This window comes from Mastigoproctus giganteus, chromosome 11 (genome assembly GCF_048544385.1).
Source record: "Mastigoproctus giganteus isolate SK-2022 chromosome 11, ASM4854438v1, whole genome shotgun sequence".
Taxonomy (NCBI): Eukaryota; Metazoa; Arthropoda; class Arachnida; order Uropygi; family Thelyphonidae; genus Mastigoproctus; species Mastigoproctus giganteus.
Genome location: NC_143585.1, coordinates 37,629,682 through 37,657,280, shown reverse-complemented (window position 1 = coordinate 37,657,280; position 27,599 = coordinate 37,629,682). Strand labels below are relative to the sequence as shown.

The window sequence follows — 27,599 nt, the reverse complement described above, 5'->3', positions numbered from 1 at the left end:
AATAATCACTGTACAGATGGATTTTTCATTCAAGTAAAAATAGCTTAAGAACAAACAAACACCTTTAAGTGTTATGCTGCTTACAAAGAGTGCAAGATAAAATATAATTGTAAGAATTTCAAGAATACATAAGTATGCTAAATTGAGGTGTTCATTGTGCAGGATACCAACCTAAAGGAAGTAAGGAAAGAAAAGCAGAGAAATAAGAAAAGGGATCTAAATGCTAAGAGAAGATGAAGAAATAATAACACTAACAATGTACATAATGAATATGAGAGAGACAATATCTATATAATTACACCTAGTCTGCATTGATGTTTGTAAGTTTTTTAGTAAATAAGGTGTAATAATTAAATATGTAAGACGAAGGAAAAGTGCAAAATACCTTCAAAACATCAATACTGAAAGAACAGGATGACAGAATAGCACAGCAAACTTTGTCAGGGTCCAAAACCATGATAATCTGGACCATAGTATCTCACATATCTAACTCAATGCAAACATACCATAATGGAAATAGTTGTGATAAACTGCATGCAAGTATATCAATAAACAATAAATTGCAATACACAGTATGTATTAAGTCAAAATTTACAAAAATTGTTCATGATTTTGGTTTAAAATAACAGGTCAATGGTTTAAAAAAAGCATGTCAAGAATGATGACGAATTGATAATTTGGTTAATAATGAATAGTTACTTTCAGAAGAGACGATAGTATGAAAGTATACTATACTTACATATACTTTAAGTTATACATATGTGTATTTACACACACACACACACACGCGCGAGCCAAAAACATTATGATCACCCACCTCCGTGACCAGAGCAGCATATATAGTGACATCATAGCAATGCCTGTTTATTTGTTGGTATAAAGCCTCTGCAATGGGAAAAGGGAAGTAGCTGATGGGGTTTCAATGGGGAAGTGATTCGTAGTGATTCCCATCACTACAAATGCAGGGTCAGCATCTCAACAAACACAGGATTGTTGGCATAGTGAAGGTGTGGAGGAAATGTTCTGAAGAGGAACACACAATTACCCAAAGTGCAGGGTAGACCACCATTGGTTGGCATATGCTGTTTGGGATAACAGACAGTTCACAATCACTTAATTAATGGCAGAATACAACCAGGGCACACAGTGATATGTTTTTGAGCATACCAATCAGCAGACACACTTATGGATAAGTTGTGAAGACATTCACAACATGAGATACATGTACCGGGGTGGTTATAAAATAAGTTTCCCTATTCAGGAGACCCTAGTATCAAAACAGTTAGAGTTAGAGCTATGAAAACAGGGTATATGACCTGTTCATGTGCCTACGTTGACACCTACACTTGCATTGGTCCAATCTGCATGGGATCGATGCAAGTGTAGGTGAAAACCTGGTCTGATGAATCAAGGTTCTAGCTTCAACATGCCAACATATGGATGCACATTCGATGGCAAGCAGGTGAACAGCTGTAAACCAGACTGTGCAGTTGGGCAAAAACAGGCCAGCAGCAGTGGTATCGTGGTTTGGGGGATTTTTCCGTAGACATCACTTGGTCTCCTCATCCTTACTGCCACATTCCATCTCAGCATTGTTTTGGACCAAGTTTTGCCATACATGATAACCATATATCCAGATGAACTCTGGACTCTTTCAACAAGACAATGCCTGTGTCGGTCGCAAAGCCCACATTGTGCAGGAATGGTTTGAGGATCGCATATAAGCAGTCCCCCTAGCTGCAAAACTCCCTTGACATCAATCTCATTGAATCTTTGTGGGATGCAGTGGAACACAGCATTTACCAGTCCATGCTAGTGCCTCACTCCATTGTCAAATTTCTCAGGATATCCTTTTGTCCAGCTGGTCCAGAATACCTGGGACAACTTCTGTGATAACTGTTTTCCACACCTGAGTGCAAGCGGTTATCACGGCAAAAGGCAGCTCAACATGCTATTGCAACATGCATCTACCGATGGTCATAATGTTTTGGCTCATGAGAGTATGTAATGAGGATCAGATTGAATTTTTTTCTTTTTTCTGTGATTAATAGAAAGGAAATTCAATCTGGCAATTATTATTTCTTTTTTCCATACAATTTGTATGTAAAAAAAGAAATTCATAAATTTCCATTCCAAATTTTATTAAAATTGGACAAATAAAAATCTAGCAATTATTATTTCTTTTTTTTACATACAATTTGTATAAAAGAAATAATTATTGCCAGATTTTTACTTGTCCAATTATAATAAAATTTGGTATGGCTCAACAAATATTTTTAAAGGTCCAAATATAAAATTTCATCAAAATTCATCCACTGGGAACTGAGTTGCTACATCTGGACAGATGGATATAGCAAAGACAATAGGCACTTATGTGTGTGTGTGTGTGTGTGTGTGTGTGTGTGTGTGTGTGTGTGTGTGTGTGTGTGTGTGTGTGTGTGTGTGTGTGTGTGTGTGTGGAAGTGCCTAAAGGGCCTATGAGTGTTAGTTCTTCTAAGAGGTAAAGAAGACAGAGCCTAAAACCATAAAACAACCACCCTTATAAAATTTACACTATCCTGATAAGGGCATTATTTTGATTTGCCAACTTAAAATAAGACTGCCTTCAACTTCCATTTTCAGACCAATCCAAGCAAATTTGCAAGATATAAAGATTCAAAAATATTCTGAGGAAGGTATTTTACATCAATATGCCACCTTAAAAAAATTATGGATGCCACTCAAATTACATGCATGATCCATCTATAACCCATGTTTAAAGTATAGATGAAGGAGCCTGAAGTATACCTATCAAGGTATTTTTATTTTTATCTGTCATCTTGAAATTTGACAGCCAAAACTCAAATTGAAGTATCACCTGTTTAGAGCTCATGCATTTACAAACCAAGAGTACACAACATTTTTATTGCAAAGCATTTTTATTTGTCTTGAACAGGTTGGCTGCCAGTCAAATTATAAGCATTATCCATATGGAACTCTTGTATTACAGGCCAACTTGGACCAAATTTAGTCTGAGAATCTCTCAGAGTTGTCAGGGAGGTATTTTTTATTTAAATCTTCCATCTCTAAACAAGCTTTAAATAATCTCTATTATTTATGCCATCTTAAAACAAGATAGGCTCTTTTATTCACCTTTAAAAGAAGTAGAAAGTAGGCTTCAATTTAGTTAATACTTCACTAAAAGCTAAAAAATTACAAAATCTGTTCAGATTACATTAGTTTACGCTATGCAGTTCAAGGGAGCACTAAGGTGAAGATAAAAAGGATGCCGACCCAATATAAATGTGGGAAGAAGGTGAAGATAAAGAAGTTCAAGTGAGCACTAACCTACAATCACAATACATCAATTTTTTTTCTGACCCAAATGTATATCTACAATATAACAACAAAACGAATTTCCTTCTTTCATATGACCAGCTGTGCCATAATGTTAAAAGTTCTCCATTCAGCTGACTGTCTGGCATGCGATTTTACTATATGCTACTAATGCTATTCACAACAGAGTGTGAATAGCATCAGTAGCATAGAGTAAACCTCCTTATCAAAAGCATAAACCTCTTTTACATCAAATTCTGGCACTGACAGACCTGAAATAGCAGAACATATTTTCTTATCTAAAACAGATACAGCTTTATATTTAAAATATAAACAGTTCAGAAATCAATCAATCAATTTGGCAACTAGTTAGACTCATAAGAGCAATGTTGCTCTTTTGCCATTAGCAACCATAACAATATCAATATGAGCAGCTGATTAACAGAAAGAAGTAATCCAAATGGGATAGCATGTTGTGTTAACTTAGCATTATCATTAGTAGAGGTTGCATGATGCAAGAAAGCAAGCTTATACAGCATCAGCAAAAAAAAAAAAAAAAACCTTCCCATTTCACTGATCCATTCATTCCAAATGTTTGTCTAGTTCTGCCTTGAATTTATTTAAGCTATCAACTTCGGCAACAACAGATGGAAGTTTGTTCCATCAATCAACTACCCGCTGGCTAAAGGCAAACTTTCACACATCTATTCTACAATTGTCTTTCCTCAGTTAGAATCTATGCCCCCTCAGGTTTGTAATCTGAGCAAGAAGATGAATCCCATCAGCTTTGAGCCTGCTCAATCCATTCAAGGCCTTATACACCTCAATTGGATCGCCTCGCAGGTGCCTAGTCTTCAGAAGCTGCAATTTGCAGAACTTAAGCCTTTCTTCATATGAGCGCCCCTTTATTCCCTTCACCAGTCTTGTTGCCCTTCTCTGTACTCGTTTTAGCAACTCTACATCCTTCCTAAAATGAGGCTTCCAGACCTATGCAGTACTCAAGGTTTTATTCCCTTCACCAGTCTTGTTGCCCTTCTCTGTACTCGTTCTAGCAACTCTACATCCTTCCTAAAATGAGGCTTCCAGACCTATGCAGTACTCAAGGTGTGGCCTGACCATTGCCTTATACAAGGGGATAATCAACTTCTTATCCCTGCTCACAAAATTCCTGTATATCATTGACAAGACCACATGACCTACTCTGGCAGCCTGTCTGTACTGTCAGAAGACTTTATATCTGACTGCACAATTACCCCAGGTCTCTTTCATTCTCCACTACCCTGAGTGTAACACCACATAGTTGGTACATTTCTCTTGAGGTTACTGCTACCCATATGCAGTACTTTGCATTTGTCCATGTTAAATTTCAATTGCCACCTCTCAGCCCATCGTCTCAACTTTTCCAGATCCTGTTGCAGCAGCATACTGTCATTACTGTTATTAACAACCCTGCCAACCTTTGTGTCATCTGCAGACTTTGACTTTAAGCTTGATATACTTTCATCAGTATTATTGATAAATATACAAAACAACACAATGTGCCCAACACTAAACCCCGAGGGACACCACTAATAACATTAGTCCACATAGAGCATTATCAACTAACTTGATAAATTAAACACACAAAAAACTTACTTACCTACATTTCTGTGGTCTAATAAGGTGACACAAGTCAGCGAAACGACTTAAAGCAGCTCGTAAACTCCGAGCAGCTCCGTCTTTTTTAATTTCTTTGTAAAGTTCTACTTGAAGACGACCAAGATGTGACTCAAGAAGTGTCTAGAGATGTGGAGGGAGGAGAACAAGCAAAGAAAAAATATTACAGAAAGGAATATTAATAAATTTGCTATACAGCTAAAATTCATAAAAAGCTTCTTATATCAACCTAAAGAAAAACTGTTTCTAATCTTTCTTTGCTTCTTTAACAGAAACAGATATATCATATTTATTAATTATGCTCAAGAATCTCTCCTAAACATTCAGTGATTTTATGTGAAAGTAAAAGCCAGTAGTTATTCCTCAAGTATGGAAGTCAGATACAGTCCCCACTCATTTTGGGACTATACCAGCTTGGATTGTATACCTAAACACATTACTGTTTTAGGTATATGATCATGGGAAATGTTCTGCTCCCTCAAAAGGTCAATGGCAAGAAACTTTCCTAAACATTCAGAAATATTAGAATTCAGAAAAAAAAAAAGTTATAAGCAAGTAGTTACTCCTCAAATACCGAAGTCAGATTTAATCCTGGCTCATCTGGAACACATTATTAGGTGTATGATCACGAGGAACATTCTGCTTGCTTAAAAGATTGATACCAAGAACTTGGCACTACGGCTTTGTCTAATATCCAACTTAGAGACAAATAATGTTATCCATGGTTTCACCTACGTTGCTAATAACTTTTTAAACTGCAAAAAAAAAGTGAATCTGCTATGCATTTAAAAATCTGAGATGCCACAGCAGTTTTGAAACTGACTCCTTTCATTTCATTTCATTTTGACTTCTTTGTTGAATTATCCCTGAAATCCTACATCATTATATTACATACAGTTAGCACAGCACAGTTCTAGGGAAAATACACATAACAACTGTTACGTGTATTTTCTGTTATGTATTCAAATGAAAGTTTCTTCCATACACTGCTTGGCTGTTCACTTATACAAAATACATTATTCACACAGTTTGGTATACATTCATTCAGGGCTCTGCCGAGTCATTTTAGTACCTGAGGCAAGAATGAAAAACTGCATTATAATACATTTCTGGTACTACACGTTTTAATAAAAAAATTAAAATTGAGGTATGACAACCAGTGGGGCTACAACCATGGTGGTATGCACAGCTCAGTGTCTGTACAGTGGTACGACAAAGATTTTCGTCTTGCAAAAGCAAGATGATAAGCGAATTAGAATAATCAAAACAAAATCGAAAGCATTGGGTCCACTGTTGTTTTGTATATTTATCAATGATATTGATGAAGGTATATCAGGCTTAATGTCAAAGTTTGCAGATGATACAAAGGTTCGCAGGGTTGTTAATGACAGCAATGGCAGTGTGCTACTGCAACAGGATCTAGATAATTTGGGCAGATGGGCTAAGAAGTGACAACTGAAGATTAACCTTGACAAATGCAAAGTACTGCATATGGGTAGAAGTAAAAAAGAAAAACATACCAACTGTGTGGTACTACACTTAAGGTGGTAGAAAATGAAAAAGACCTGGGAGTAATTGTGCAGTCAGATATGAAGTTTGCTGAGCAATGCAGACAGGCTGCCAGGGCAGGTCATGGGGTTTTGTCAATGATATATAGGAATTTTGTTAGCAGGGAAAAGGAGGTGATTGTCCCTCTGTATAAGGCAATGGTCAGGCCACGCCTTGAGTACAGTGTACAGGTCTGGAGGCCTCATTTTAGGAAGGATGTAGATTTTCTTGAGCATGTACAGAGATGGGCAACAAGATTGGTGAGGGGAATGAAGGGATCCTCTTACCAAGAGAGGCTTAAGTTCTGCAAATTGCAGTGGCTGGAGACTAGGCACCTGTGCGGTGATCTAATTGAGGTGTATAAGGCCTTAAATGGGTTGAGCACGCTGAATTCTGATGGGATCCTTCCACTTGTTCAGATCACGAAAATTTGCCTTTAGCCAGCGGGTGGTTAATTGCTGGAACAAACTTCCATCTCTCGTTGTGGAAGTTGATAAGTTAAATAAATTTAAGGAGGAACTGGACAGGCATTTGGAGGGAATGGTGTGATTTTTTTTTTTTTGGCTGATGCTGCATAAGCTCATACACTTGCTTTCTTGCATCACATGCCACTACTACTACTACATTGGCAATAATTTAATCTTTCTTTTGGTGCCCCTTTCAACTTTTAATCTGAGGCAAGAGCCTTGTTCGCCTCGCCCTTGGCATGGTTCTGCATTCACTAATAGAGACAATGCAGTGGCTGACAAGAAGCCAGAAAGTTTCAAAACAACAGTCTTGAAAGTGTCTCACATTTTTAAATGCATACAAGATTCACCTGTGCAGGGGGCCCTATACAAAGGGTACTAGGAAAGTTTTGCAATATGACGCAACAATGAATCACAGGAAGCTGCTTGTTGCTGCATGTTGAGACATGTTCATACGTGCATAGTAGCCGCCGTGCCAAGTCAATGGGCTCAGTTATTCATTAGTAGTGAGAGTGTAAAGTGCTTGCGATGGCATCGTGGTCACGAAATGAGATAAGGACAGTTTTGCGGTATAATTTCGTGCGTGGTTTAACCATAGAAGAAATGACTCTTGCACTAGATGATGATTGTCCACATCGTACAACGATATTCAGGTGGTATAGAGAATTCCAAAGGGGAAATTTCACTCTGGAGGATTCTGAGAGGCCGGGAAGGCCACGAACGTCAGTTACGGAGGAAAACGTTACTGCTGTGAGGAAAATGCTTGACGAAAACAGGCGAGTGACCTACCAACAGATAGAGGATACTTTGGGCCTAAATGCACCAGCAATTCGTTCGATTCTGCAAGATCATTTGCACGTGAAGAAACTTTGTTCTCTCTGGGTGCCGCATCAACTGACTGAAGAGCAGATGACACGACGTGTGACTTGGTGCCGGGAGATGTTAAAAAAGTTTGATAAGGGACAATCTCGGTATGTGAACAACATCGTGACAGGTGATGAGACTTGGCTGTACTATTATGATCTGCCGACCAAGGCTCAAAGCAAAGTTTGGGTCTTTGATGATGACGACACACACCCGTAATTGTCAGAAAATCCCGATCTGTAAAGAAGAAAATGATAGCTGTATTTTTCAAATCGAGTGGAATTGTGGAACGTGTCGTTTTGGACACTCAGAAGACAGTCACAGCTAAGTGGTATACTGAACAATGCCTGCCTAAAGTCATTGGATCTATGAAGAACCTGCGGCCAAAGTCAAGAATGGACACCTGGTACCTCCATCATGATAATGCTGCAGCTCACCGCGCCAAAGCCTGCACCGAATATTTGACCACGACAGGACTGAAACTTCTCGAGCACCCTCCCTACAGACCAGACCTTGCTCCCTGCGACTTTGCACTGTTCCCGCATGTGAAAATGAAGCTAAAAGGGAGGCGGTTTTCCAGTGATGAGGACCTTCTACGGGCTTGGGACAACGAGTGTGCTTTACTCCCTAGTGAAACTTGGCAGAACTGGTTTAAAGATTGGTTTCGGAGGATGGAGAGGTGTATTGAATGTAGAGGAAATTACTTTGAAAAAATTAAATAAACAAAGCTGTATTGCAAAACTTTCCTAGTACCCTTTGTACAATCTGAAAAGTTATTAGCAACTTAGGTGGAACCATGGATAATGGTATGTGTCTCTAAGTTAGACATTAGACTAAGCCTCAGTGGCAAGTTCTTGGCATAAATCTTTTGAAGGAGCAGAATGTTCCCTCTGATTGTATAACTAATAGAATAATGCATTGCAAATTTGTTTGATTTTGACTTCTGCACTGAATTTTCCCCCAACAATCCTATATTATTACAGTTCCCACTGTCAGCTACCATTCGTTAGGCTAATTGTGGGAGCGAAATTTTTTTTATTCAATATTCAATTCAATATATAATTTTGTATCATAATTTAAATGATATGAAAATATCACTTAAACTAATGGTAAATGGAATAACTTTGATATCAACAGCACTAATCCTTTTATGCTGTATTAATGGAGGATGTTTATGAAATAATGAACATAAAATAATTAAGTCTATAAAAAAATGGGCACATCATTTATAGGAAACATCTTACAAAACTGAAAGACATACACGATGTTGGGACATGATCCACCATCTGCTAATGTGTGACATTGAAAAAGAAAAAAATGCTGGCTTTATATAATTAAGAACATGTCAGTTTGAGCAAACACATTAGCATTGGTAGAGGCATATGATGCAAGAAAGTAAGCTTATACAGCATAATCAAAAAAAAAAATAAAATAATAATAAAAGTTTGTCCAGTTCTTACTTGAATTTATTTAGTCTATCAACTTCCACGACTGATGGAAGTTTGATCAACTACCCATTGGCTACGGCAAATTTCTGAACATCTATTCTACAACTGTCTTTCCTCAATTTGAATTTATGTCCCTGAAGTTTTTTTTTTTTTTTTTATGAAACCCCCAAACACGAGAGGTATTAGAACTTATAATAGTTAGTACTGTGCTTGGGTTGGAGGTTGAGAAGCAAAAGAAGATATTTGTTGACATTAGACTTGAACTTCTTTAGATTGTAATTTTCAGGAAATACGTACGAAGGAAGGTTGTTCCAGAAAATGGCAGTTGAATGAATAAACGAGGAAGATGAAAAGTTGGTCCTGTGAGTTTGAAGTTGGACAGTAAATGGATGTTGGCTGGTGGTGGCACGTGTTTGGACTGTTTTGAAAGAGAGAGCAGGAATAATAGAAGTCAATACAGAAGAACAGTACCTATGGAAATATCTGTAGAAAAGGCATGCAGCAGAAAGAGTACGTCTATGAGACAGCGAATGGAGAGACTCTGTTAGAGAGGAGTCATTAATTAACCTAACTGCTCTCTTCTGAATGGAATCTAGAAGCCTGAGAGAGGTTTTAGGGGCACCGCCCCAGGTGTAGGAACAACATTCCATGGTAGGGCAGATTTGCAATTTGTACAGAGTGAACAGCTTTGGAAGAAAAGTAATGCTGAGAGCAAAATAGAAAGCCAAGTTTTTTAGATGCAGAGGAAGCAATATTTGTAATGTGCTTGTGCCAAGAGAGATTATAAGTCAGGGTAATGCCCCCCCCCCCAAGGGAGATATATCATTTTGCCTAGAAATTAGTGTCACCAAAGATAAGAATAGGAGCAGAAGAATCCTTTTTGAGAGATATAAGACAAGGCTGAGTTTTAGAAGGATTGAGGATTGAAATCAACTAAATTGTATTTGTCCACTGGAGGATTACCTGGAGATCGGCATTTAAGGAACTGGTAGCAGATATTCGAGAAGTTGAAGCTGACTGAGCAGGGCAAGGTTTCTCAAAATGGAAAGTGGAATGCAATGTGCTATCATTGGCAAAACTATGGATAGGATTTCCACTCAATGGAAGAGTTAGTTATTTGGTTTTTAGGAGCATTAGCAACTAAGGCCATATTGCTCCGGGATATGCGGTGGTCATTCCCTGACCTTTCTGCATCCTCCGTATTTGCTGGTGACGGGCTCGAACCCCGGTCTAATCAAGAAGCGTGTGCTACGCACTGCTGCTCCTTCCCACCTGGCTACGGAGGCGCCCTCTCAATGGAAGAAGGTCAATAATATACAAGAGGAAAAGAACAGGGGAGAGAACTGAACCTTGGGGGACACCAGCATTAGTGGAAAAGTTAGAAGACAGAGAGCCATCTACCATCACCCTCAGTGAGCAATCAGAGAGAAAATGGTCAGACATGAAATTCTCTGAGCATTGTAAACAGGTTGCAAGGAAGGCCCATGGTGTCCTATCGATGATCTATCGAACTTTTGCAAGTAGAAATAGGGATGTGATAATTCCATTATATAAGGCTTATGTTAGACTACACTTGGAATACTGTGTTCAAGTATAGAGACTGCACCTAAAGAAAGACATCGAGCTTCTTGAAAGGGTGCAAAGATGGGTAGCTCGCCTGGTGAGATCGGCAAAAGGGCGTCCTTAGGAAGAAAGACTGAATATGTGGGTTACAGAGTTTGGAAACTAGGCACCTTAGAGGAGATTTGATTGAGGTGTTTAAGGCCCTGAGAGGCATTAGTAAAATGAATGAGGACGAAATTTCAAGATTATAAATGATGCTAGAACTAGGGGACATAAATTCAAGTTAAGGGGGAAATGTTTAGATTGGACTGCAGGAAGTTTTATTTTAACCAGTGAGTTATAAATTACTGGAATAAGTTGCCTTCATGGGTGGTAGAAGCCGACAGTTTGGGGAAATTCAAAGGTCATCTGGATAGTACCTTCGGGTAAAGAAAGCGCATAGGATGATACGTTTAATTTCCTTTTTTTTTTTATTATTAATTATTATTTTATTATTTTTTTTGTTTTTATCATTGTTTTGTTCGGAATTTTTTTTTTTTTTTTTTTTTTGGCTGGTGCAGCATAAGCCATAGGCCTTCTTGCACCATGCGGCCATTACTAATACTAATACTAAAACTGGATAACTGATTACAAAAAACAGTTGGCAAACCATAAGGTGGAAGCTTGTTTAGGAGACCTTTATGCCAAATACGATCAAAAGCCTTTGAGATGTCAAGAGCAACTGCTTGTGTTTCCCTAAACTTTTCCATTGAATTTACCATAAATGGGTAGCAGCATAAGCCAGAATATCACCTATGAATCAACAATGACGGAATCCATACTGGCGATCACTGATCACACGGAAGGTTTATAGGTAGTTTAAGAGTTGGCGGTTAATTGATTTCTCCATTATTTAAGAAAGAGTAGCAGTAATTGCAATGGGCGATAATTGGATGGGAGGGATTTGTCACCCTTTTTAGGAACTGTCTGAATATGAGCAAATTTCCAAGCAGAAGGAAAAACACTTTTGGAATAAGAAAGTGAAAAAAGGCAGCAAAGAACAGGAGTAAGTTCAGGAGCTTATTTGTTATTTATTTGGATTTTAGGAGCATTAGCAACTAAGACCATATTGCTCCGGGGATATGCGGTGGTCATTCCCTGACCTTTCCGCATCCTCCGTATTTGGTGGTCATGGCTCGAACCCCAGTCTAATCAAGAAGTGTGTGCTACGCAGTGCTGCACCTGCCCACCTGGCTATGGAGGTGCCGAAGTTCAGGAGCACAGGTTTTGAGAACAAGTGGAGAAATACCATCAGGATCTGGAGCTTTCTTAGCATCAAGATTTGTCAAAATCTTTCTGACATCCTTTTGACAGAAGACCACATAAGGCATTGAATGGAGTGTGTGGGGAATGGGGAAGGTGTTTTACCAAGATCATTAATACACGAGTTGGAACAAAAATTGGATGTTAGCAGGTCAGCTTTATCTTTAGCCGAGTGACAACAGAACCATCTGGTTTTGACAGAAGTGGGAGAAGAGATGGACAAAATATGCGGCCAACAGCTTTGGCAAGAAACCAGAATGCTCGGCTACCATTAGGACAAGAAGCAAGTTTTCTACTCTTAGCCTGTTCAAAATCTAGTTTGGACTGATTAATAACTGCTTTACAATTGTTGCGAGCTTTGGTGTAGGCAGAAAATGAAACTGAAGATTTGGAAACAAGCCAATTACGATACGCAATGTTCTTCTCTTGAACAGCCTTAGCACATTTATTGGAAAACCAAGATAAAGGATGAGATTTTAAAGTGGAGTGTGGAATAAAGGATTCCATTCCTACAAGAAAAATTTCACTGACACGATCTGAGCAAACATTGACATCAGAAGTTTTGAAACAGTAATCCAACCAAGGAAAAGAAGAAAAGAAATCTCAAGGTCATCCCATTTTGCATTCTTGTAATGCCAAACAATACAAGGTTGATTGTTGTTGTTATTTGGTTTTTAGGAGCATTAGCAACTAAGGCCATATTGCTTCTGGAATATGCGGTGGTCATTCCCTGACCTTTCCGCATCCTCCGTATTTGGTGGTGACGGACTCGAACCCTGGTCTAATCAAGAAGTGTGTGCTACGCACTGCTGCTTCCCACCTGGCTACGGAGGCGCCTTACAAGGTTGGGACTAGCCATGAGATAAAGGCTCCATTGCAGAAGAGACAATCATCAAATTGTGATCTGAGGTGCCTAAAGGACCACTGACTTCGACCGTGTGCTTAGAAGGGTTGTTTGTGAGAAAAAGATGAAGCATGTTGGATGCCTGGTTAGGATTGTCTGGTATTCTTGTAGGTAAATGAACAATCTGTTCAAGGTCATTAGTAATTGCAAAAGCCTCAGCATCTCGACCAGCTGGGTAGGTGTGACTAGAAAACGAAAGCCAGCTGGAGTTGTGAACGGCTCCAAGTGATTAGTGGAGTGGGAAGAACGGTAGAGACAACAGATCAATTTGACATAATGAGGTAGAGAGATTTTAAGCCAGAGAAGATCGAAAAGAGGAGATTCCAAATTACCAAGTCTCTGACAGGGAATATCGGAATGGCACATGCACAGGTACCACCTTTGAGGCGAAAGGAATCATAAAGCGAATAATTTGGGCAACTGAGATGAGCAGTGGTTGAATCAACTGATAAATGAGGTTCTGTCAGAAAAAGTACATGGGGTTTCGCAGACTGCAAATGGAAATGGACATCGTTGAGATTAGAATTGAGACCACGTATATTTGTGAAATGAACTAAGAAGTGTTTTTTTTTTTTTTTTTGAGGTTTAGATCCTTTCGCAGATAAGCTTATTCTATTAGAAATTTTTGGATTGGGTGTACACATGGTAAGAATATACTCAGATCCTTGACATAATTATGCTGTTAATTATGAAAAACATAAAATCAAAAGAAGCACATCCAGTTGACATAGATGAACAGTGCACTGTTGAGTCAGTTTGGTGTGACATAAGCACTGCGAAAGCAAAAATAAGAGTATTAGTGTGTTATAGGCCTAATGACTCGAATGAGTATAATGAACAATTGTACAGAGAAATAGAGTGGGCTAGTAAATCGGAATGTCTTATAATGGGGGATTTTAATTTCCCAAATATTGACTGGAACTTGTGGGTTGGGCACTCGCACACTAGTCAGACTTTTGTGGATTTATTGGATGATTGTTTTCTGCAGCAGCATGTTCGAGAGGCAACCAGAGAAAGTAATACTCTTGATCTGGTTATCAGCAGTGATCATTAGGAATTAGGAATTTGCAGATAAAAGTATTAGGAATTTGCAGATAAAAGAACCACTGGGTGGCAGTGATCACAGTGTACTGACGTGGGATTTACTTAAAGATTTAATTACCATCAGGGGGAAAAGGAAAGGGTTTTTGTTTCCGTAAAGGCGAGTACAGTGGTCTCAGACAGTTTTTAAATTCTGTAGTGGGACCAACTGATGATGTTATTAGGAATTTGCAGATAAAAGAACCACTGGGTGGCAGTGATCACAGTGTACTGACGTGGGATTTACTTAAAGATTTAATTACCATCAGGGGGAAAAGGAAAGGGTTTTTGTTTCCGTAAAGGCGAGTACAGTGGTCTCAGACAGTTTTTAAATTCTGTAGTGGGACCAACTGATGATGTTACCAACAGCAAATTCTAACTGGGAAGAATTTAAGGAATTAATAGTGGAAGCTACTAAACATTTCATACCTATTAAGAAATAATGTTCAAGGTTTAGACCTAAATGATTGTCAAATGAACTAATGAGACTCGTAACAGAGAAGAAAAATGCATCGGATGCATATCAATTATCAAGCGACTCAGAAGCCTATGGAAGATATAAGTTAATCTGTAATCAGGTCACAACGGAGGTTCGGCAGGCGAAGGCAGATTACGAGAAATCCTTGGCAAAAGATGCTAAGAAAAACAGCAAGGATTTCTTTACTTATATAAACTCTAAAAGGAAGGGGATGAATCTGATTGGTCCACTTGACATCGATGGTTCGACTGTTGATGATCCTGCTCAGATAGCAAACAAACTGAATGAGTACTTTGCATCTACATTCACACGTGAGGAATTATTAAGGTTTGAAAATGGCAGAAGGTTATCAAATTGTTGCAGGATACTTAATGATTTTGTAATAACTGAGGGCAAAGTGGAAGAGAAACTGTTGAAGTTAAACGTAAGAAAAGCATCTGGGGTGGATGGGATCTATCCAGTTATATTAAAGGAAGCGGCAAAGCAACTAAGCAAACCCTTAGCCATAATTATGAGAGCATCCTTGGACTCAGGGGAGGTTCCCACAGACTGGAGATGTGCAAATGTATCCCCAATTCACAAAGGGGGGTCGAAGGGTGACACGAGTAATTACAGACCAGTTAGTTTAACTTCTGTTCCGGGTAAAATAATGGAGTCACTGGTTAAAGATGCATTGCAGGATCATATAGACAAGACTGCAGCAATAATTCAGACACAGCATGGGTTTGTTAAGGGAAAGTCTTGTCTGACAAATTTGATAGGATATTATGATGTGGTTACAAAGGAACTGGATGCAAAAAATAATTTTGATATCATATATTTGGATTTCAGGAAAGCTTTTGACACTGTTGCGCATGGAAGACTATTGTACAAATTGGAGCAGAATGGTATTAAGGGTAAGTTGCTAGAATGGATAAAAGGATGGTTAAGTGCGAGAAGACAGAGGGTGGTAATCAATGGGTGCTGCTCTTCTTGGACTAATGTTATTAGTGGAGTCCCACAGGGTTCGGTGTTGGGTCCACTGTTGCTTTGTATATTTATCAATGATATTGATGAAGGTATATCAGGCTTAATGTCGAAGTTTGCAGATGATACAAAGGTTGGCAGGGTTGTTAATGACAGTAATGGCAGTGTGCTACTGCAACAGGATCTAGATAATTTGGGCAGATGGGCTAAGAAGTGGCAACTGAAGTTTAACCTTGACAAATGCAAAGTACTGCATATGGGTAGAAGTAACCCCAGAGAAACATACCAACTGTGTGGTACTACACTTAAGGTGGTAGAAAATGAAAAAGACCTGGGGGTAATTGTGCAGGCAGATATGAAGTTTTCTGAGCAATGCAGACAGGGCTGCCAGGGCAGGTCATGGGGTTTTGTCAATGATATATAAGAATTTTGCTAGCAGGGAAAAGGAGGTGATTATCCCTCTGTATAAGGCAATGGTCAGGCCACGCCTTGAGTACTGCGTACAGGTCTGGAGGCCTCATTTTAGGAAGGATGTAGATTTACTTGAGCATGTACAGAGAAGGGCAACAAGATTGATGAGGGGAATGAAGGGATCCTCTTATCAAGAGAGGCTTAAGTTCTGCAAATTGCAGTGGCTGGAGACTAGGCACCTGTGCGGTGATCTGATTGAGGTGTATAAGGCCTTGAATGGGTTCAGCACGCTGAATTCTGATGGGATCCTTCCACTTGTTCAGATTACGAACCTAAGGGGGCATAAATTCAAATTAAGAAAGGACAGATGTAGAATAGATGTGAGGAAATTTGCCTTTAGCCAGCGGGTGGTTAATTGCTGGAACAAACTTCCATCTGTCGTTGTGGAAGTTGATAGGTTGAATAAATTTAAGGAGGAACTGGACAGGCATTTGGAGGGAATGGTGTGATTTTTTTTGGCTGATGCTGCATAAGCTCATACATTTTCCTTCTTGCATCACATGCCACTACTACTACTACTACTACTATAACGTGGCCTTGACAATGCCCCCCGGCATATACACTACTCGGACTCACTCCAGTCACTATCTGGCAGAGTAGAGGTAGCAAGATTATACACTAGCTGATCCGGAAGCCTCATAGAGAGTTACCAATAGGTTCGGTCCGGTGTACTAACTAGCGGCCGGCCTGCGAACACCGTTTTAGAGCTGTACCCTCGAAATGTAAAGAATATTGGCTCTTGCCACGATGTCCATCATAACCTCAAAAGTCATTAACCATACTGCATGATGGAAGAGATAGGGAAGGGTTGACCGGAACTTAGTTCTGGAGACTAAACATGGGTTCCACCACTTCAAGCCTCCAATAAGCAAAGTAGTGGTATTTCACCGGTTGATGTGAGTCACTACCACCTAGTATTGCCTGGTAACACAGAGGGGGTGGTATTCCTCCATGTGATGTAGGCGTCACCCATGGAGGTTATACCCATGATTACTAACAGTCCCACCATTGTGACGGTGCAAGCAGAGGATTTGGCTGTCACAGACCATCCGGACTTCCGCTGAAATTGGGTCCATTGACTCAAATGTCACTCGAATATCAGTTCCATCAGCATTTTAGACTCCCAGGTAGCAAGTACAGCTTGTCTGGCATATCTGAGAGAATGTCTGTGACATCCTCAAGGACCAAAAGTTATCTGATCAAGAGGAAGAATCCCATCAGCACTGAGCTTGCTCAAACCATTCAAGGTCTTATACACCCTCAATCCGCTTACCACGCAGGTGCCCAAGTCTCTAGATGCTGCAATTTGCAGAACTTAAGTCTTTCTTGGTAAGGGGTTCTCTTACCAAGTCTTTCTTGGTAAGAGAACACCTTCGTTCCTTCACCAATCTTGTTGCCCTTCTCTGTACTCATTCTAGCAACTCTACATTCTTCCTAAAATGAGGCCTCCAGACTTATACGCAGTCATGCAATTCATAAAAACTTCTCTTTTTTGTTCATTCCTTCAAGTCCCCCCCCCACCCACCATCTTGTTTCACATCAGACTGAATTAGCATCAGTGGATTTTTTTATCATTATTAATGTGGATCTGCATTTTCACCCCTTTGATATTTAGTGAGGCACTATATGCCTTCTCAAAAGAAAAAAATAATAATAAAAATAATAATAATACATAAATAAATAAAGGATGAAATGACAAGAGAGAGAGAGAAAAAAAAACAGGTATGAGTGCTAGATAATTTAAAAAAAAAAAAAAAAAAACAGATATTAGTGCTGGAAATTGAAGTTGAATGCATTTTCTGTTGGCATGTAGCAAAAGCTATTTATCAGATACAAGTGTACTGCACTGTATGGTTAGTCCATAAGTCTACAATTATCTGAGGATTTGTGTGGGTTTCACTTTGTCTAGATAGTAGTCCAAGGCCTTTGTGTTCTCTATTGAAAGTCAAAATATACCAAGAATGTTGAAATGTTTACTGGTTTTCCTTTATTTACGAAATATGTGACTGGCCTGACTTATGCCCTCAGTTTTAACCTGTGAAGTATTTCTATTTGTTAAAAGTGGGTATAATAGTAATATGCCAAAGGTTTTACATGTCTACTGCATTTTTTTTGAAAAGTGAAAGTCGGAAATAATTTATTTTAAAAAAATAAATAAATAGTATTTATTTTTTTTTTTATTTATTTTTTTTTTTTTTGTAAAATGTATTCAACAATGTAAAATGTTTTCTGAGTGTGTTCTCTGAATTGGACATAAGGGAACACTTGAAGTTAACAAGAGCAAGAATAGATGCATCTTATCTCTCCCATATAAGTTTCACATTGCTTACTTCATGTCATATTAAAGATGAAAATACCAAATTCTTTCAAAAGAATTTGGTATTTTCATTTGGAAGCAATCTGTTTTCTATGTATTTTCATGATGCATTATAAATCAGCACTAAACAGCGATGCTATGTGCTGGTTTAATCAGTGGGTTAGATATTTCCTCCCATTTCACTTCTTATGGTTACTAACATCATGTTATGCTATCTATTGTTTATATAGAGGTCAAAGCAATAGTGCTTAGTGTGATGTTATGCCATTCAAGTTGCATGTATAGGTTTTATTTATTTTTTCTCAGTTTTAAACTATAAGTAATGAAACAGCCACTACTTCAATATCAAAGACAACATCTATAAATCTCTTAGTCTTAAAATTCCTCAAAATACCTTTATCGTCCTATTTAAACATTCATCTGCCATCAGTCGAACATCTGAATCCTCGTCATCACAACAAAGTAAAAAGGTCTCCATTGCAATGCCTAAAAATTTGAGAAAGTCTGATGTAGACCTACAAGAAAATAAATACAAGACTTAATTAAACAAGTGGTTTAATTTACTTTTAAATAGTCTTTACACTGCACAGCTTTCAAAATAAGTAGAATCACAAATATATATAAATTAGCATTGATGGGCCAACTAAAATTGATAAGGTTATAAAAATCATAAGGAATGGTCATTATTTTTTTCATACAGAAGTTTTTATTTTCTATGCACAGATCTCAAAATCACAGCAAGTGCTTAATAATGATTCATCTGGCTTTAGAAATAAAAAAGGTAATCTATAATCATGAATACATAAAAAATACATGTAGTTAGCCATAAAAGGAAAAAAAAAAAAAAAAATCAATATTGATCACATTTCAACCATTAAAATTATCATGTATAATTTTAATTTTCCTAAAATTCACAATAAAAGAACCAAGGATTGTTGTACACATTAGCACTAATGACATTAACAGTAGGAGATCAACAGACTTACTTAACAAGTATAGGTCAATGTTAAAAAAAAGCCATGAGTTAGAGTTAAATTTGAAAGTGTCTGCAATTCTTCCCAGACACGATAGGAGGGAGTATGTAACAAGAGCTTTGTCAATCAATTCAGCCATGGAAAGATTGTGCAAGGCTCATGGGGTAGAATTTCTCTCAGCATGGTCTGTCCTTGTTAAGAGTAGAAACTGTTTCTACAGGGAAGGATACACTTATATAGAAAAGGTGCAAGAATATTTGTTGATGCTATCGAGGCAGTGTTAAGTGGGTTGGAAACTGCTAGCTTGGAAGGATACACAGATTAACAATAGCCGCAGGCAGATGTGAAGGTTATTTGTGCACTGCTTCTATTAAAATGAGCAGCAGCCTGGAAAGCAAGTTGCTGAGGGTATGTGTGTGTGGTATGGGTGTTTAATGGCACACAAGCTGCTGTGGCTATAGTGCGCCTATTCACAGGAATGTAGTTGCTGAGGATTTCTAGAACTGCTGAGAGTCATCATGGAACAAGTAAATACTTGGGCCATGTTTGGGTAACTAAGAGTAAGAACAGGATCCTGTATACTTGGATGTACCAATGCTAGGAGTATTTGAAATGCTGGTAAAGGCATCAAAGGTGGATATTGTGCTATCAGAGATGTGGTGTCACACAGATATAAGGAATGCAGAATTGCATTTTTGGAGAGTACAACATGTACAGAAATCACAGACAGGATTAGGAAGGGAGAAGTGGTTATGCTGTTAGTCAGGAAACACAAAATCTTTAAGGCAGTGCACCCAGTTGACATAGGTGGACAGTGCAATGTTGAGTCAGTTTTTGTGGGTTGGTTACTTGCACACTAGCAAGACTTTTGTGGATTTATTAGATGACTGTTTTCTACAGCAACAGCATGTTCAAGAGACAACCAGAGGGGATAATACACTTGATGTGATTATCAGCAGTGATTATTCATGCATTAAGAATCTGCATATAAAAGAACCACTAGGTTCTTTAATCTGCAGTAATCAGAGTGTACTGATGTGGGTTTTACTTAAAGATGTAACTACCATCAGGGGTAAAGGGAAGTTTTTGCTTTTGTAAAGGTGGCTATGGTGGTCTCAGACAGTTTTTAAATTCTATACAGTGGGACCAACTGATGACATTACCAACAGCAAATTCTAAATGGGCAACATTCAAGGAATTAACCTTGGAAGCTACTAGGCTTTTCATACTAACTAGAAATACTGTTTAAGGTTTAGACTTAAATGGATGTCAGATGAACTAAAGAGACTTGTGACCGGGAAGAAAAATGCATGAGATGCATATAAATTATCAGGTGACACAGAAGCTTATAGAGTAGATATAAGCTAGTCTGTATTCAAGTCATAAATTAGGTTAAGCAGGCGAAGCAGGTTATGAGAAATCTTTGGCAAAGGATGCAAAGATTTCTTTACTTATGTAAACTCTAGAAGAAAGGGGATGAATCAGATCGTACCACTTGATATCGATAGTTTGACTGTTGATGAACCTGCTCAGGTAGCTGACAAACTGAATGAGTATTTTGCATCTACATTCACACATGAGGAATTCTTCAGAGAAGTGGCAGCCAGAAGTTTATCAAACTGTAATAGGGTCTAAATGATTTTGTAATAACTGAGAGCAAAGTGGAAGAGAAATTGTTGAGGTTAAACATAAGAAAGGCACCTGGGGTGGATGGGTTCTATCCAGTTACATTAAGGGAGACAGCAAAGGCGGTAAGCAAACTCGTAGCCATAATTATGAGAGCATCCTTAGATTCAGAGAGTTTCCCCATGGACTGGAGAAGTGCAAATGTACCCCCAATTCACAAAGGGGATCAAAGGGTGGCACAAATAATTACAGACATGTTAGTTTACATTCTGTTCCACAGGGAAAGTCACGGAGTAACTGATTAAAGAAGCAATGCAAGATAATCTATACAAGACTGCAGTTATAGTTCAGATATAGCATGGGTTTGTTAAAGGGAAATCTTGCCTGACCAACTTGATTGAATACCACAATGTGGTCACAAAGGAACTGGATGCATAAAATATTTTTGATATCACATACTTGGATTTCAGGAAAGCTTTTGATACTGTTGCACATTAAAGGTTGTTGTACAAACTGGAGCAACGTGGCTGCTAAGGATAAAAGGATAATTGAGTGGGAGAAGGTGGACAGTGGTAATCAATGAACACTGCTTGTCATGGACTAATGTTATCAGTGGAGTCCCTCAGAGATCGGCGTTGGAACCATTGTTGTTTTTTATATTTATCAATGATATTGATGAAGGAATAAAAGCTTAATGACCAAGTTTACAGATGATACAAAGGTTGGTGGGGTTATTAATGACAGTAACAACGGTACACTGCAGCAACAAGGTTTAGAAGAGTTGAGTAGGTGGGCTGAGAGGTGGCAACTAAAGTTTAACACTGGCAAATGAAAAATACTGCACATGGATAGCAGTAACCTCTGAGTAATGTACCGACTGTGCTGTACTAGTACTTAGTGTAGTACGAGAATGAAAAAGACCTGGGGGTAATTGTGCAGTCAGATATGAAGTTTTCTGAGCAGTGCAGACAGGCTGCCAGAGCAGCTCATGAAGTGTTGTCAATGATATACAAGAACTCTGCTAGCAGGAGAAAGAGGTGAGTATCCATTTGTATAAGGCATGGTCAGGCCACACTTTGAGTGCTGGTATGCAGCACTTTGAGTGCTGCATACAGATGTGGAGGCGTGGAGATGTGGAGCTGCTGGAACAAGTGCAGAGAAGGGCAATGAGACTGGTGAGGGGAACAAAGCGGTGCTCCTACCAAGAAAGGCTTAAGTTCTGCAAATTGCAGTGTCTGGAGACTAGGCACCTGACTGAAGTGTATAAGGCCTTGAATAGTTTGAGCAAGCTCAATGCTGATGGAATTTTTCCTCTTGCTCAGATTATGCACTTGAGGGGGCATAAATTCAAACTGAGGAAAAACAGTTGCAGAATAGCTGAACGGAAATTTTCCTTTAGTCACTGAGTGATTTGATTGCTGAAACAAACTTCCATCTGTCATTGTGAAGATGATAACTTAAATAAATTCAATAAAGAACTAGACAAATGTTTGGAGCAAATTGAAAGTGTTTTTTTTTTTTTTTTTGTTTGGCCGATGCTGTATAAGTTTTCTTTCTTGCATCATATCCCCAGGGACTCACATCTGGTGAATATGGCTTGGCATACCCAGGATATCATCATTCTTCTCTTTCTTGGTGATTCCCTTCTCTCTCTCTCTCTCTCTTTCTCTCTCTCTCTCTCTCTCTCAGGGTAACTCAAATTTTTTTTTTGACTGGTGCAGCAAAAGCCTCAGGCTTCCTTGCACCATATGGCTAATTGTAAAAATAATAATATGCCACTACTAATGCTATTCATTATTTTTTGCTCATATGTTGAAAATCAATGTGAACAGTCATTTTTTTTTTTCAAGGGGATGAATCAAATATTACATATATTAACCCCAGGATGTGGTCCTGGGGTAATATATGCAGATATAGATAAATGCACTGTGAGATCATATCTGTACCTTTCCACAAGAAATGTATGGCCCACTTTTAGCTCTTATGCTGGTATATTGATTACAGTAAAACAGTTGTGGACTCCTTTAAAGACAGTGGAGTGTACAACTTAATTGTCCGTACTGAGTATAAACATAAATTATTCATTTATTAATGCATCTGTTGATCACAAATGCTGATCTAGAACATCAATGTAAACATTATTCTAGGAACACCATCAAGGCTAAAGGGAAGGACTTTTTGCTTACATGCAGGTGACTACAGTGGCCTCAAGACAGTTTTTAAATTCTGTACAGTGGGATCAACTGATGATGTTACCAACGTTGAATTCTAAATGGGAAGCCTTCAGGGACTTAATTTTGGAGGCTACTAGGCTTTTCATTCCAACTAAGAAATTCTGTTCAAGGTTCAGGCCTAAATGGATGTCAGATGAATTAATGAGGCTCGTGGTAGAGAAGAAGAATGTATGGGATGCATATAAAGTACCAGGTGACACAGAAGCCTATGGCAGGTATAAACTAGTCTCTAATCAAGTCACAAAGGAGGTTAGGCAGGCAAAGGTAGATTATGAGAAATCTTTGGCAAAGGATGCAAAGAAAAACAGCAAAGAGTTCTTTACTTATGTAAATTCTAGAAGGAAAGGGATGAATCAGATTGGACCACTTAACATAGATGGGTTGACTATTGATGATCATGCTTAGGTAGCTGATAAAAATTGAATGAGTATTTTGCATCTACATTCATATGAGGAATCATTCGAGGGGAATGCCAGAAGTTTATTGAACGCTAACAGAGAGCTAAGTGATTTTGTAATAACTGAGAGCAAAGTGGAGGAGAAATCGTTGAAGTTAAACATAAGGAAGGCACCTTGGGTGGATGGGATCTATCCAGTTATATTAAAGGAGGCAGCAAAGGAAGTACGCAAACCCTTAGCCATAATTATGAGAGCTTCCTTGGACTCGGGGAGGTCCCCATGGACTCGAGGTGTGCAAATGTATCACCAGTTCACAAAGGGGGCTCAAAAGGTGACACAAGTAACTATAGACCTGTAAGTTTAACTTGTGTTCCGGGGAAAATAATGGAATCACTGGTTAAAGAAGCATTGCAGGATCATCTAGACAAGACTGCAGTAATAGTTAAGACACAGCATGGGTTTGTTAAAGGGAGGTCTTGTCTGACCAATTTGATTGGATACAATGATGTGGTCACAAAGGAACTGAATGCCAAAAATAATTTTGATATCATATACTTGGATTTCAGGAAAGCTTTTGATACTGTTGCACATGGAAGGCTGCTGTACAAATGGGAGAAGTATGGCATTAAGGGTAAGTTGCTACATTGGATAAAGGGATGGTTGAGTGGAAGACGACAGAGAGTGGTAATCAGTGGACACTGCTCTTCATGGACAAATATTGTTAGTGGAGTTCCCCAGGGTTCGGTGTTGGGCCCATTGTTGTTTTGTATATTTATCAATGATATTGATGAAGGTATATCAGGTTTAATGTCCAAGCTTGCAGATGATACAAAGGTTGGCAGGATTGTTAACGACAGTAAAGACAGTATGCTACTCCAACTGGATCTAGATAAGTTGGGAAAATGGGCTGAGAAGTGGCAACTGAAGTTTAACATTGACAAATGCAAAGTACTGCATATGGGTAGTGATAACCGAAGAGAAACGTACCAACTCTGTAGTACTACTCTCAGGAAAATGGAAAGTGAAAAAGGCCTGGAGGTAATTGTGCAGTCAAATATGAAGTTTGCTGGGCAGTGCGGACAGGCTGTCAGGGCAGGTCTTGGAGTCTTGTCAATGATATATAGGAATTTTTCTATCAGGGACATGGAGGTGATTATCCCGTTATACAAGGCAATGGTCAGGTTACACCTAGAGTATTGTGTGCTGGTCTGGAGGCTTCAATTGAGGAAGGATGTAGAGTTGCTAGACCGAGTACAAAGAAGGGCACAAGATTGGTGAGGGGAACAAAGGGGTATTCTTCCCAAGAAAGGCTTAAGTTCTGCAAATTGTAGTGCCTGGAGAGTAGGCATATGCTAGGTTATCTGATTGAGGTGTACAAGACCTTGAATGCATTCAGTAGGCTCAATTCTAATGGGATTCTTCCTCTAGCTCAGACTAAGAACCAGAGGGGGGCACAGTTTCAAATTGCATTAGCATTAGCATTAGTAGAGGCATATGATGCAAGAAAGCAAGCTTATGCAGCATCAGCCAAAAAAAAAAAAAAAAACCCTACTCTCCCATTTCACCCCTCTGTTCGAAATACCTGTCCAGTTGAGCTTTAAATTTGTTTAGGCTATCAACTTCAACAACAAGTGATGGAAGTCGGTTCCACCAACCAACCACCCGCTGGCCAAAGGCAAATTTCCGCACATCTATCCGACATCCGTCCTTCCTCAATTTGAATTTATGCCCTCTGAGGTGATTATTCTGAGAAAGATGAAGAATCCCATTGGCATTGAACATGCTCAAACCATTCAAAGCCTTATACACCTCTATCAGATCACCTCGCCGGTGCCTAGTCTCCAGACTCTGTAATTTGCAAAATTTAAGCCTTTCTTCGTAAGAGCAACCCTTTGTTCCATTTACTAATCTTGTTGCCCTTCTCTGTACCCGTTCCAGCAGCTCTACATCCTTCTTGAAATGAGGCCTCCAGACCTGTATACAGTACTCAAGATGTGGCCTAACCATTGCCTTATACAAGGGAATAATCACCTCCTTATCCCTGCTAGAAAAATTCCTGTATATCATTGACAAGACACCATGAGCTACTCTTGCAGCTCGTCTGCACTGCTCAGAGAACTTCATATCTGCCTGCACAATTACCCCCAGGTCCTTTTTATTCTCCACCACTGTCAGTGTAGTACCGCAGAGTTGATACATTGCTCTGGGGTTACTGTTTCCCATATGTAGTACTTTACATTTGTCAATGTTAAACTTCATTTGCCACCTCTCAGCCCATCTATTCAACCTTTCCAGATCCTGTTGCAGCAGCATAGCGTCAGTAGTGTCCTTAACGACCCTGCCAACCTTTGTATCATCTGCAAACTTAGACATTAAACTTGATATCCCATCATCAATATCATTCATAAACACCGAAAACAACAATGGACCCAACACTGAACCTTGAGGAACTCCACTAATAACATTAGTCCACGTTGAGCAGTGTCCATTGATTACCACTCTCTGTCTTCTGCCACTCAACCATCCCCTTATCCATAGCAGCAATTTGCCTCCAATGCCACACTGCTCCAATTTGTGCAGCAGTCTTCCATGTGCAACAGTATCAAAAGCCTTTCTAAGATCCAAATATATAATATCAAAGTTATTCCCTGCATCCAGTTCTTTTGTGACTACATCATAGTATCCAATCAAATTGGTCAGGCAAGACCTGCCCTTAACAAAACCATGCTGTGTCTGAGCTATAACTGAATTCTTGTCTAGATGATCCTGCAGTGCTTCTTTAACCAGTGCCTCCATTAATTTACCTGGAACAGAAGTTAAACTAACAGGTCTATAATTACTTGTGTCAGCCTTTGATCCTCCTTTGTGAATTGGGGTTACATTTGTACATCTCCAGTCTATGGGTACCTCCCCTGAGTCCAAAGAAGCTCTCATAATTATGGCTAGGGGTTTGCATACTTCCTTTGCTGCCTCCTTTAATATAACTGGATAGATCCCATCCACCCCAGGTGCCTTTTTTATGTTTATCCTCAACAATCTCTCCTCCACTTTCCTCTCAGTTATTACAAAATCATCCAGCTCACTGCCAATGTTTACTTTACCTACATCATTCTCCTTCCTGAATAACTCCTCATGCGTGAATGTAGATGCAAAATACTCGTTTAGATTGTTAGCCACCTGAGCAGGATCCTCAACTGTTGAACCATCAATATCCAGTGGACCAATCTGATTCATCCCTTTCCTTCTCGAGTTCAAGTATGTAAAGAACTCTTTTCTGTTTTTCTTTGCATCCTTTGCCAAGGATTTTTCGTAGTCTGCCTTTGCCTGCCTAATCTCCTTTGTGACTTGGTTACAGACCAACTTATATCTATCATAGGCTTCCATGTCACCCATTAATTTGTATGTATCCCATGCATTTTTCTTCTCTGCCACATGTCTCATTAGTTCATCTGACAACCATTTAGGCCTAAACCTTGAACAATATTTCTTAGTTGGTATGTAAAGCCTGGTAGCCTCCAAGATTAGTTCCTTGAATGCTTCCCATTTTGAGTTTGCTGTTGGTAACATCATCAGTTGGTCCCACTGTATAGAATTTAAATACTGTCTCAGACCATCGTAGTCGCCTTTACGAAAACAAAAACCCTTCCCTTTACCTCTGATGGTAGTTACCTCCTTGAGTAAATCCCACTTCAACACACTGTGATCACTGCCACCTAGTGGTTCATTTATCTGCAGGTTCTTAATGCATGAAGAATCACTACTGATAATCAGATCAAGAGTATTGCTCCCTCTTGTTGCCTCACGAACATGCTGATGTAGAAAACAATCATCCAATAAATCCACAAAAGCCTTGCTAGTGTGCGAGTGACCAACCCACAAATTCCAGTCAATATCTGGGAAATTAAAATCCCCCATTATAAGACTCTCTGATTTACTGGCCCACTCTATTTCCCTGTACAATATATTATTATACTCATCAGAGTCATTA

At 39.0% G+C, this 27,599-nt stretch overlaps 1 protein-coding gene across 1 annotated transcript in view; it reads right to left on the bottom strand.

Annotated features, from left to right (window-relative positions):
• htt (huntingtin) overlaps positions 1–27,599 on the bottom strand; it is a 688,215-nt gene that overhangs the window by 606,959 nt on the left and 53,657 nt on the right. The window contains exon 4 of the mRNA XM_090385445.1: positions 4,955–5,094. Within this exon, the coding sequence (XP_090241571.1) occupies positions 4,955–5,094 (140 nt within the window). The remainder of the gene's footprint in view (positions 1–4,954; positions 5,095–27,599) is intronic.